At 41.4% G+C, this 13,569-nt stretch overlaps 1 protein-coding gene and 1 long non-coding RNA gene across 5 annotated transcripts in view; one reads left to right on the forward strand and one right to left on the reverse strand.

Annotated features, from left to right (window-relative positions):
- PPM1H (protein phosphatase, Mg2+/Mn2+ dependent 1H) overlaps positions 1 to 13,569 on the forward strand; it is a 292,075-nt gene that overhangs the window by 205,411 nt on the left and 73,095 nt on the right. The window contains exon 10 of one of the 4 annotated variants that reach the window (XM_016150765.2): positions 5,861 to 10,466. The exons of the other annotated variants lie outside the window; for them this stretch is intronic. Coding sequence (XP_016006251.1) covers positions 5,861 to 6,008 — 148 coding nt within the window. The 3' untranslated portion in view covers positions 6,009 to 10,466. Of the gene's footprint in view, positions 1 to 5,860; positions 10,467 to 13,569 lie in introns of those variants that run through there. 4 annotated transcript variants of the gene reach the window in all.
- The window catches only part of LOC118613827, a 92,927-nt gene that overhangs the window by 41,285 nt on the left and 38,073 nt on the right, over positions 1 to 13,569 (reverse strand). The gene's annotated exons all lie outside the window — the stretch shown is intronic.

Here is a 13,569-nt window from a genome sequence, read left to right on the forward strand (position 1 = left end):
GGAGGCTTTGTGGACAAGCCAGAATGTGAGTGTGGTGGGTTTTGTTGTTGTTGTTTTTTTCTTTCTTTTTATTGGAGTTTGCCCTAAAGTGTAGCAGAGCTGGCAGTTCCGTGAATCCTTTGTAGGGTCTTGAAATAAACTGTTTATAGGAAATATACCAAGCCAAATTTCTAGAACAGGGATGGTGGAAGTCAGGGAGGTTGAGATGCACAAACCTATATAGTTCTCTATAATTCCAGTAAAAAATTTTTTGAGGCCTAAAGATCTTGCACATTTTGCAGAGGATAACTCAGAGAAAGACCTGGAAGGGGTTTTTTGAGGCAAAATATCTGTAAGGCTAGAGGTTTGGGGGTGGGTCTCCTGGAGAGAATATTCAAAATGAAGGCAAGTATATAAACACTCAGAGAAGTTTGATATTGTCAGAAAGGAATAAGTTATTAATATTACTAAAGGGCGTGGGCAAAGCCAAGAGGAACTAGGGACAAAAGAACAGTTAACCAAACGTGAAAGTGTGGCATGGACTCACGTGCCCAGTGCCTTGGCAAAACTTTGCAAGCTTTGCTACTCGGTCCTTTATTTCTCCAAACCTGTCTGGAAATCTCATCTTTGTAACTTGGACCTGATGACCCTCAGTCCCCCTGCCATGACACTTATTAATGGGGCATTAAGCCTATAGGTACCAATATACCGTAAACTCTATAGAGCATTTCCCTAATGAGAGAAGCCTTTTTGATGGTCGTGTTCTGAATGCTGTTCTTCACATCCGTGTTCTCTGTGGCTCAGATAACTGTGTGCCTTCATAAGAAGAGAGTAATCAGTGGAAAGTTAATAGTAAAACACCCACCAACACTGACAGCAAGATACTAATGTAGCTATTAAATGCTACTTCGCATTACTTTGATAATATGAAATTTATTTTGGCAAAAGACAGAGGTTCTTTTTATGAAATCTTTCCATGAGTTAGCTGAACTAATTTCTGCCAGCACCGTGCTTTTCAAAAATTATGGCTCATATGCAAAAAGGAAGGGCTTCCCCACCCCGCCCCGCCCCATCAATTACAGGTCTTATAAACAAATTCATGTCTGTTTGATCTGGTGTTTGGAAACTAGATCAATGTTTAGCATATTCAGATTCATAGGAATTTAAAAGTCAGCTTGTGATCCTGTGCGTGACAGCCTCGGAAAGGCACATGGCCAGGCACCATCTTGCCTCAGTTCTATTTATGTGGCAGTCGAAGCAGAGCTGTGTGGCCACTTAGTTGCCACAGCAGGGCATTAAAGGGCTTGCCAAGGATTGAGAAGGAAGTAGTCTATTATACCCCCTCATACTGAAATGTTGCTGTCTGGGATTCAAACTAAAATAAACACGTACCACCCAAAAAACCAGGGAGCTGGTGCCAGAGGGCAGAGAAGTAGACAAGGCCTGGTGGGCATTCTTACTCTTTCCTGCGGTGGCGGGTGGGGCCTCTCCCCAGTCTGTGACCTTGTACCTGCTGGCACACAAACCCCTGGAGGCCACAGTAGACAGTGTGGGCAGACGGCAGCTGTTATTATTCCAGTGTCTCAATGTATTCTGCACACACCTTGGGTGTGAGCAGCTTCATTGGCTTCAGAGCAAGGCAAGGGACGTGTGTGGCTCAGTTCCCAGCAGTGAGCCTAAGACATGCCTCTTCCAGGGTGAGTTGCCAGGGTCTGAGGTAACAAAGAGCGCTCTCCAAGTCCTCTCCCACACCCACCCACTACAGATCCAGGCCAACATTCCGAAGCTTGGGAGAGCTTTTCTACCTCTTAAATCTAAGGGCCTGCTCTGAATGCAAAGAGGATTCCTCCTCCTGTTCCCATCACACTCTATTACTGCAGGGCATCGGCAGACGGAGGCTGCCTTTTATATGCAAATATTTGGAACCCATTAATTCCCCAGTTCCTGCCACCTACCTTCCTTCTTGTAAGGCCCTGTCTGTACCATCCAAATGGCAATAGAAGTTCCCGCCCAACTGAAACTATTAAAGACTTGAAGGCAAGGTTACAGCCTAAGCCTGAAATAGACATATTTTTGACAATCCAGTGCTGATTCAGATGTGGGCTAGTGGGAAACAAGACTCTACAAGAGGTGGATGATTTAAGGCAACACTCTTGGGGAGGGGAAAAGCATTTTATATCTAATGAGGAAAATGACAGCTTTCTTTTACTGACCCCTGACCAAGTGCCGGGCACTGTGCTGAATGCTTTATGGAAGGATTTTGTTTTTTCCTAGCAGGAGGTCTGCATTGTCATTATTCCAGATTTACAAGAAAGAAAAGAGGAGCTCTAACAGGCTGAGGAATTTTTCCAGAACCACCCATTTGGGTGGTGGTAAAGCCAGGGTTGGACCCTAGGCAACCTAACCCACCCTCTGAGCCCTTTGAATGCTCTGCTGAAGAGGTGAAAGAACTCAGAGCTGCCATAGAAATGGCAAGGACAGCAGAGACAATTGAGGAGTTATCGGGTCCCCTTCCACCCTGACATTAGAGTCAGGGGTTGTCAAAGGAGCTTCTGGCCTCCTCATAGTTCTTCAGCCCCTCTTCCTTTCTTTGTTTTTCTTCCCTTCCCTGCTGGCCTTTCCCTGCTCCCTCTCTCCCTTGGAGCCTGAGGAAGCCTCTGAGCCAAGCCCTGTGAAGTTTGCCAAGTCAGATCCCTCCCCAGCAGCCATTTCTTTCAGCAGAGCTTTGCTGATCAATATTGAAAGCTTCAGCCAGAGAAGAAAAATGTTCTCAAAATACAAAACTTGTCTCCCAGGGAGACTCTTCATTAGGAGAGAGGGAGTACTTCAGACTACTCCAGCGGTCCTCTAAGGCGGTCTGACGAGGCATTCTGAATAAGGCATTCAGCAACGGCCCTCCGCTGCCCGACTTCCAGCTTCCAGAGTCGCCAGGCTCCCTCTCCTGCCTCACAGTCCCGGCTGCTGTATCGTGGAATCCACTTCCCTTCACTGCCTTCAGCTGCGCCATGTTTTTCTTTGCTACTCTTATATATTTTGAACTTATTGTTCACATTTTAACTAAAATTTTCTCTTGCTGCTCCCTACACCCCTCAGTCTGTGGCATGTGTATACCCTTGTGTTCAGCCTCAGTACCAAAATCAAAGAGCCTTCCAATTTTACTACTATATCAAACAGTTTCTTTCACTGTCCTTACAACAGACAGTCTCTGTCAGGTAGAAACTGGAGAACAAAATGAGAGAGAGAAGTTTTTTCCCTCCAGAAGAAGTTGTTTCTTTTTGTACCAGTCTTTATATAAAGCAGTCCTGATAGAAAGTGATCTTGCTAACAGTTTCATGGAAAGAGAAATGTAGGCTCAAAGGAAGTTATCTTGGAATAGGCAATAACCATTTTTAAGAATAAAAACCTAATTTTCTAGAAGTGAGGAAAACATCTTTTATAGGTGACTTAATGCTGCTTTTTAAAACAGCAAAGCTAATTTTGGCCATTTAAAATGACCATTTTAAATACCCAGTCACCAGCAATAGCGATATCAGGGTGGTCTCTTACCTTTATGAATGATACTCTTTCATGACTTAAAACCAGTTCACGTTGTTTATCCTTGATCTCTTGGTCATTGCCCCTTGACTGCAGGACCTGTTGAGGCCTGTATGCCTCTAGACTAGCCATAGGGACTGTTTCGAATTCTTTTTATTTATGTGTTTTTTTGTTTATTTTTTTTGACATCTTTGAACATCTTTTTTACGATCAGCCATCTTATCCCATAACTTGCCATAGTTTTTTTTTTATGTGTAGTCTGCTCATGAGTTGGGTTAAGGTATGTTCAGCCCTGACAGAGGAATCTACTCTGTATATTGACTTAGCCAGGTTCCTGAACTTAAAAGGCTAAGGTGCAAACTCTGGTCAATCACCAGGACAATAAACACTCTGATATTCCTGGTAGCCTTTCCCTATGTGGTTATATCTCAGATATACAATTTAATATAAAACCAAGAGTAACCTTGGTTGAGCATCTGAGAGGCTCTTCTTAATGTAGTAGATGAATTGTGTGCAGTATGTGAATTTGGGGACATTTATTTGGCTCTTTAGGAGGTTTTTTTGTTTATTTCCTGATCCCAGAGAGGACTGACCTCAAGTGTAACTACCCTCAAGTGTAACTTTAAGATGCCTACTTCAAAGCTGATAATTCTCTCAATACTGCTAGAAATAGGGGGTGTCTTTCCTTCCCACCTCCAAGAAGAAAAGCATTTATTTTGTTATTAACTACAATAGCCTCTGCTCTGCCTCCTGTAGTGTGTGTTGCACCTCTCTCTGCTACCTCCGCTGTATGAGTAAGTAGACTTGAATTTCAAAGACTCTATAACCTGGAATCTTGACAATCCTGAGACTATTTGCTGTAGACCTTGGTCTTACATAATGTAATGATGGGACTAGATACAGGTCTCTTTTAACATGAGAACTGGTAAATTCATAAAGGGTTTTAACAGAAGAAATGGAGATTTCTGGTGTTCTGAATCCTGTAACTCACAGTTCCAAAAACAAGTAGGGAAGGGCCACTAGTTATATCAAAGTGCTCTTGGGTTAAAGGCCCAGAGGCTGGCTTCTAAGAGGCCTTCCTTACTGGGTGATATTTATTGTCTTGGTGATTTACCAGAGTCTGGCTTTGAGCTTTTCAAGTTCAAAACTCAATCAATCAGTATACAAAGAACAGATTCATTGTCAGAGCTGGAATCACCTTAACCAAGCTTAAAGATTGATCTGCAAACCAAAATGCCAGTTTACATTTATACAGAAAAATATAACTGACTGATATTCTTAAAGTACAAATGACTAGCTCATTCCTTCCATGTAGGCAGGCCTACACAGGGAGGTAGATCATAATCAGGTTGTCTGGTGAACATACAATCAGAATAAAAGTGAGTCCTTTTTAATGGCACAAGCTAAGAGAGTAATCCGTCCACACTAAATATGGTCCTACCAGTGGAACTAAATTTCTTTGAAGGCTGTCAGCTAAGACTCTCGTTCTGATCAGTATTTGGATAGATACCTACCAATGTTTGGTCTCATTTTTTAATGCTAGCCTAGGCCCATATCCAGCCAAATCACTTCCCATATTAGTCTTTCTCTAAATGTTAATACTTTTCATCAGCTTATAGCAGCATATAGTCATTCTTTTGTTTAAGGGTACAGTTTAAATCTCAATGATCAACCTTATTTTCAAGTTCATGGGAGATCCCTCACTGTACTTAAATTGGTCAAGAGGAGAATGTGGCAATGATAAAGATGGGTAGAGCAGCTTACCCACACCAAGACTTATCAGTCATTTAGTCATAAAACCTTCACATTTTTACTATATTGCTATGCTACTTGTATATCATTAACATTTTTCTTTAACTTGCTTTTAAAAAACAAAATTTAAAAGATTTACCCTTACCATAAATGGGAAATGACTATCCTTGTCCTAAAAAGAATTTAGTCCTAAAAATAAACATACTGAAAGTAAAAGCTCTTATTTTTCCCATGTACTTCTTTAGCTGGACACTGTTTGCCTGGGGAAGCCCTGAGCCTGAGCAGATCCATGCTAACCATACAGTAGCACCAAACTGAGACTCTCTCCGTAACATCATCAAAAACCTCAAAAGAGGACTGAGCAATGGAAAAATTTAGGATATTATTTATCTCGTATCTTGTTCATCTACCATCTAAAAAATAATTTACATTAGGCATCCCATATTTGGGGAAATGATGACCTAGGCTTTTTGAGACTTTAAGGGTGTCTGAAAACTGTTTATAGGCTGTAGTGATGACTAAATTCTAGCCTTGCCTGACCCAGATTTTACCTAATGCTGCACCAATGGTCTCATTTCTGCTTTTCCCTGCACAGGTACACACTAGCAGCTCAAGATTTGGTGATGCGTGCTCGTGGTGTCTTGAAAGACAGAGGATGGCGGATATCTAATGACCGACTGGGCTCAGGAGATGACATTTCTGTATATGTCATTCCTTTAATACATGGAAACAAACTGTCATGAAAACAGCCCAGGTGACTGGAAGAACAGAAGAAAGCTGGGATGCCTCTTGGCAGGGCAGGGTGGGAAGTGCCTCCCGGGCAGCACTCCAGGTGATACCACCCTCTTCCCAGCCCAGGTGGGGAGTTTGCTGCCAAAAGGCCTCTGGCTGTGCTTTAAGAGGATCCTTAGCTTTCAGTTTCCTCTTCAGTAACAGGTCTGGATACTCAACAAAAGCAAAACATAAAGGCTGCTACTGAGTGTTGTATTTCTTTTGGTTCCTTTAATAGGCCTCCTAGGTGGCCACTGCCCATTTTGGGCACACACTGTCATATTTATTTTATCTAGAGCAGCTGAGGCAGCCATTTTCAGGTGTAACTGGCAGAAGACTCTTCAGCCTGTCAAGCTGCCAATTTCTCTACAGGTTAAAGTGCTGCATTAGAAAGTTGGGGATCACGCCTCAGGAAGTGTGAGCGTCCACCTTCTAGTAAGCCTGAGATGCAGTTCAGGGAATGCCGTGTGTGTGTCTATCTCTATTTTTTCATGACGATGATGGGTGAGGCAGGGATCTGGGGGAGGGGGGAAATGGAGCAGCATTCTTTGAATCTTAATTGTTTCCCTTCCATAGAACAGGCCTGGGACTTTCCAATTCCTTGCTGAGGTATTTGTGTCAAAGTCCAGCCTGGGCTGTCCCCATATTCTGTAGCCCGCACCACCCAGGCAGCCATCTGGAGTGGTGCCTTGGCTAGCAGAGTGCTGTCTATTGTGTAATAATTTGTTCCCAAGTTGAATTTTCTCACTAAATCAGTGTTTTCATGAAATTTTGGGTGTTTCTTTGGACCAACAGTTCCTCTGTTGTCTTCAAGGGTCCCCCTTGTATGGCTTGAGATTTCTGTTATTGAGCCCGGGTGCTTATTTCTGAAATGTTTCCCCTGCCTTCACCCCCACTGTGCATGTGGGCGCAGGTAAAGCAGCGTTTAGTAGAGCAGTACGGGAAGTTCCTCGTATGAGTTCACCATACCTCATTTCAGGATTATCCCTCCATTTCGGATCCAAGTTCCATGGGCTGTGACTTCCCCCTAGCCTATTCCGAACAACATGTAAGTGTCGGTCTGTCAAGGAGCAGCAGGTCTGCTCTCCACCACTTTTGGACAAGGCCCACTCAGAATGGCCTTTTAAAACTGAATTTGATAGTCCTTCTCATGCCATATGCCTGCTCCTTCTCCAGGAATCATATCCCAGCCACCCAGTTCTCACTGTCCGCCACCTCCAAGTGGTCCTCACAAGCTCAGCAGCAGCAGAAGCAGTAGACAGATCAGATCTACCTGCTGCTGCACTGCCAGGAGGAACTGCAAAATAGATATTTAAAATCACTTCTCTCTCTCACCGCTTCCCTGGATTGGGGGACCTTATAGAGCAAAGCCCAATGACTGAGTCTTCTTCCTGCAGAGCTCCTATGGTATCATCGCCATCCTGACAGCTTTTGGTAATTAAAAGATTCTTCCCACTCAGTGAAGAAAACGGTCATTGGTGTGATCCCTCCAAATGCTGGAGAGCCGATTCTAGGTCTCATGATTCTTTGAATCCCTTTCCCAGAGGAGAGGAACCTCTGGGACAGTTAATTGCCTGCATTCCTAGAGTTGTAGTATTTTCTTAGGAATGGCCTGGAGTCTTCCTACTCAGGAATGTTTTCATCACACAGTGTGGAAACAAGTATTTGGGAATTTAGCCACCAGGGGGTTGCCACAATGTTGCCTGGGAAGAACTGGACTACAACCTTGCCAGGAGTCCTCTTCATCTGATAGCTCCCCTACCCTTTTGGTGAATCTCAGCTACCCCAATCATCTCTGTGAAGAAAAGTTTGTGGTAAACTATTTGTTTCTCTGGCAGAATTTGAAGCCATGGGAAAACACACAGACATCTTACAGCAGCGTGGTCCATTTTTTTGTTCCTGGTCAGACTCTCAAAGCCATATACAAACTGGAAACTTGAGAAAGTTCTCCTTGGAGGACTCTGAGCCGCTAGCATTAGGAAGCTGTTCCCACGAGCGGTCACCTCTGTCCCGTGTTACCTTTAATCGAGCTGCTCCCTGCAGAGCTTCTGTGCTGCCATCGCCATCTTGATGCCTGTCATCTCTTTCCTTTCCTGAGCTGCTCTCTGGGCCCTGCCTTGAGCTTCTCTAGTTTTCTTTGAGCCACCAGAGTGAGTTTGGATGTAGATGTCACATAGATGTCATGACAACCTTCTACTCATTAATTCATTTACTGCCGAAGCATGTCTCAGGAAAAACTCCGGAACCAACTTATTCAATTTGTCCTAAAGTCTTGAGCATTTAGTCCTACTAGTTTTAGTTAGAAAGGTACCTAGGAATTCTTTTCATAAGCCCCCTTGGGTGGGGAGATCTCAGTAGCAAGCTGAAGCCTTGATTCTATATTTGGCAAATGAGAGGAAAACTACAAATGAGGTGAATAAATCAAATGCTCTGTGAATTGAGCTTACTTACTAGGTTTGGCTTTATTTTTTACCCAGACCCCACATCATTCCATCCCCCAAGGGCAGTAACTGTGTCTACATAACAGGTTAGCCCTTGGAGCATTCCATGAAAAGGTCAAAAGGCAACATACTCAAAATCCTGCAGAATATATTTATACGTGGTTCTGAAATCTTTTGTATCTGAGCTGTAGCCAAATGTGCTTGTCCCGACAGCCTCAGTGGAAGTCTCGTTTAAAAAAAGCTTTCGATTTCTAGTCAAGTCTTTATGGTTGTCTTGAGGCGTGTGGCCACTCCCTTGACAGAGAAGGGCTCTTTCGGTTCTCAATCTCGCTGGGCTGGCCCCTGCTCCTTAGTGTATTTGGTGGCACTCTCTTCCTTCAAAGAGAGCAAACTCATACTCCATCCACACCCTTCAGCATCTTCCCAGGCAACAACCAAACCTTTGTTCTTGTAACACTTGAAATCTGAGCAGTGCCAGCAGTCAAAGAGGTGGAGGGGATGTGCTGTAGTGGCTGTGCTTATATAACTGCGGTTCTTGGGGTGAGAAGGGAGAGGTGAAAATGAGCCTAGGCCAAGTACTCAGCTGTCTCGTAGGACAAAGCCAAAAACAGTGGGAATTCCCACAGTATACAATTTTAGAGAATTTGGGTGTTTAATTTTTTAATCCCTAACTACTTATCTCCATGGGGCTGCATCAAGTCAGCTGTGCTCACACTCTTCTAAGTATTTATTAACTTCCTGGGAAGAATTACAGCTGTGGGTAGGTACTGGTAAGCAGGGATGAGTCCCAATACCCAGCTTTGGCCTCAGATCTTGGCCGTTCAGGTGGAGTTTTTGGTTTACCAAAAGGACTAGCATGGAAACACCTGGAAAAAAATCCCCCACATCTTTAAAATTCTTTAGATTCTCCTCTTGACCTCACCTCCTTTCTCATCTGTCAATCAACTTTATTTACAAGGCCATGAGTGGTCAGTGGTTTTCTTTTCACCAGTTTAAGGATCTACCCTTTCCTTAAATGGCCCAGCAGCTCCACACTTTACAGAGTGGATATGTTAGGCTTTCATGAGATTCTATTTTCAGTAAAGTTAGTGCTTCTGGGATACTCGGAGAAAGCAGTGAGAGTCACCGTCTATGCAAAGCAACCAGGCTGACCCGAAAAGTTGCAGATCTAAGAAAATGGTAAAAATTATGTGTTAGGAACTTGGATTTTTGAAGACTTACAATTACAGAGAAATTTTTCAGCCTGCACACCATACATAGCCCACCGTGCTGAGCAAACTGTGGTGGTGTGCGGGTGATGTGACTCGTGTCTGTACACTGGGATTTTTCAAAGGACACTACGCAAGCAGCCCAGGCAGCCTCCTATGTGAGCACAGTGGCAGCTCCTGGTCAGGTCTGAGTGCCAGTCTCGGAGTACTGCACTTTCTAATCCACGATGTTACCTGTGTAAATAGCTTTAATTTTTCCTCTGTGTCTTAGATGTTTTGTTCACATAGAGACCAGGTAGACAGTGACCAAATGAGGCTGTATATGTGCTGTTGTTTTCAACTGTGATGTACTTGAAGGAGAACCTCGTGTCCTCCACTCTTCCCATCTTCCATAGTATTTTGTGTTTGTTTGGGGAGTGCTAAGGTTTAACTCTTTTACTCCTCTTTTGCCTCCATTTTCTTTGTTTCTTCTAGAGACCCAGGGAGGCCAATGGTGGAGGTCATTTATAAGGAATGTATCATAAGGTCAAGGTTTCCAAAATACCCTACGTACAATGAATGAGAGGAATCTGCCTGAAAATGGTTTCAGAACCATGCACCTTTTATGTTTTGTGACTGTGAAACCTTGGCTTTTGTAACCCAAAAGTGAAAACTGTTTAGTAATGGGGAATCTATTTTGTGTGTTTTGAGACTTAGGTGCAATGTTCCCTGGAAAAAAGCTGAAGAAATGTATATGCTTAATGACATTTTAAAATAAAATATTATATATATGTATATAGGACACTTTTAGCAAATTTTTTTGTGTCATTTCTTTAATTCACTATGAAGTTTCTTCATATCAGGTAATGGAGTGATGTATCATGACCTAATATGGAGTTATCAACTGTGAACAGACTCAAAAGAAAATCAAAAGGGAAAGGATGCCAAAACTGTTCATCTTAACAGGAATAGCCATAAAGGTTATTACTACCAAGAGGTATTCTTTTTATTTTATTAAGGTAAAATTGACATACCATATTATATTAGTTCCAGGTGTACAACACAATGGTTTGATATTTAGATATACTGTGAAATGATCATCACAATACATCTACTAAACAAACATACATCACCATACTTGGTCACTGAATTTTTTTTCCCTGTGATGAGAACTTTTAAGATATACTTTCTTAGCAACATTCAAATATGCACTACAGTATTATTAACTAAAATAATCATACTGTATATTATATCGCCCTGACTTATTTCTTTCATAACTGGAAGTTTGTATCTTTTTATTCCCTTAATTCATTTTGCCATCCCCCACCCCACCTCTAACAGTCACCAATCTGTTTTCTGTATTTGTTAGTTTTTTTAAAGATTCTATATCTAAGTGAGATAATACGGTACTTGTCTTTCTCTGAATTATTTCACTTAGCATCATGCCCTCAGAGTCCTTCCATTTTGTCACAAATGCCAATATTCTTTTTTTATGGCTGAATATTTGTGTGTGTGTCACATTTTCTTTATCCATTCATCTATCAGTACACACTTAAGTTGTTTCTATATCTCGGCTATTGTAAATAATGCTGTAGTTAACATGGGGTGCATATATCTTTTTTTGTTAGTGTGTTTGTTTTCTTTTGATAAATAACCCAGAAGTGGGATTGCTGGATCATATGGTAGCTCTGTTTTTTAACTTTTGAGGAATCTCCATACTGTTTTTCCATGGTGGCTGCACCAATTTGCATTCCTACCAAGAGAGCACCAGGGTTTCCTTTCTCCACATCTTTGCCCAATACTTGTTACTGCTTGTCTTTTTGATAACAGCCATTATAACAGGCATCAGGCGACACTGTGGTTTTAATTTTCATTTTCTTGATTAGTGATGTTGAGCATCTTTTCATGTACCTGTTGGCCATCTATATGTCTTCTTTAGAAAAATGTCTATTTAGATCTTCTACCCATTTTTTGATTGGATTGTTTTATATTTTATATGAGTCCTTTGTATATTTTGGATTTAACCCCTTACCAGATACAGGATTTGCAAATATTTTCTCCCATTCTGTAGGTTTCCTTTGTCAGGTAGAAGCGTTTTAGTTTGATATAGTTATGCTTATTTTTGCTTTCGTTACCTTCACTTTTGTTGTCAAGTCCAAAAAGTCATTGCCAGGACGAATATCAAGGAGCTTACTGACAGTGTTTTCTTCTAGGAGTTTCATGTTTTCAGGTCTTACATTCAAGTCTTTAATCCATTGTTTATTATGAGATTTTTCTTGTTCCCTGAGGTAGGCATTTATCACTATGAACTTCCCTCTTAGAACTGCCTTTGCTGCATCTCATGTTTTGTATGTTGTATTTTCATTTTCATTTGTATCAACATATTTTTTTAATCTCTCTTTTGATTTCTTCACTGACCCAACAGTTGTTCAGTACCATGTTGTTTAATCTCCACATATTTGTAAATTTCCCAGTTTTCTTCTTGTAATTGACTTCTAGTTTCATGCTAATATAGTCAGAAAATATGCTTGATATAATTTCAAATCTTCTTAAATTTGTTAAGACTTGTTTTGTGGACTAATCTATGACCTGTCTTGGAGAATGTTCCACATGCACTTGAGAAGAATGTGTATTCTGTTGCTTTTGGATAAAATTTTCTGTATATATCTGTTAATTCCATCGGGTCTAAATGTGTCATTTAAGGCCAATGTTTATTTTCTGCCTTGATGATCTATCTGTTCATGTAAATGGTATATTAAAGTTCCCTATTATTATGTTATCTATTGCTCCCCATAGGTCTGTAACTATTTGCTTTCTATATTTAGTTGCTCCTATATTGGGTATATAAATACTTACAAATGTTATATACTCTTTTTGGACTGAACCCTTTATACAAAGAGGTATTTTTAAGAGAGAGCACTAGTGACTAATATCCTTGCTGAAGATAGTAAGAGTCAACACTCTGCCTAGTCACTTAAACATTTTAACTACTACAAAGTGTTAGTAAAATGTACATCTTATAACATGTAGGATAAGACATCAAAGAATGCTAATTCTGCTTAATTATAGAATCCAGGAAGGTAAAATGAATCTAGAAAATATCAGCATAATGTTAAAAATAAAGTATTAATTCACAAGAAAGCTAAAAGTAGGCTATGGTTTATCTGAAGCTTCGTTCAGAACAGCTAACTAGACAGAAAACACTCATATTTAGAAGGAACTGGTTGTAAAATCTCCCCAGATCTTTTCACCTTCATTTTTACCCTCATGCTTACAGTGCCTCCTTCTTGCCATTCAATAGTAGAAACTCGTGAAAAGAATGAATCCTTGGATTACATACCTGAAGATTAGAAGGGTCTTCTAACATTCTCTCATGAGCAGTGCTTAGCTTATATTAGTTCTTGAAAACTGTGGTACATTGTCTCCAAAAGAGGCTACAAGCAATGCCTCCTATGTCTGTTCACAAATGCTCCTTTTCCCATCAAGAAGTGGTGTTTGTTTCTCTACCACTTGAATCTGCTCTGGCCTGTGACTTGCTTTAACAGAATATAGAAGTGATATTCTGAGAATTACAAGCCTAGGTCTTTAGAGGCCTTGTAGTACCTGCTTTCACTCTTGGAAGCCAGCCACCCCGCATATGTCAGACTAGATTACTCAGTGAAGAGAGGCCACTAAAGAGAGAAACAAAATGCCTAGACATTGGAAGTGAGTCCATCTTTGATCCTCGAGCCCCACTCGAGTCACTCTAGGTGATACCGTAAGGAGAGAGGCCCAGTCAGCTCTTAGCGAGCTGCTCAGGTCATTTAAGCTAAAGCCAAAGACATCAAAGGTCAGAGGTGGGCCCTCTACACTGAGACCTGCCCAAATTCTGGATCTACAGAAACATGAGCAAATAAAATGGTTTT

The sequence above is a fragment of the Rousettus aegyptiacus genome, unplaced genomic scaffold, assembly GCF_014176215.1.
Source record: "Rousettus aegyptiacus isolate mRouAeg1 unplaced genomic scaffold, mRouAeg1.p scaffold_m13_p_2, whole genome shotgun sequence".
NCBI lineage: Eukaryota > Metazoa > Chordata > Mammalia > Chiroptera > Pteropodidae > Rousettus > Rousettus aegyptiacus.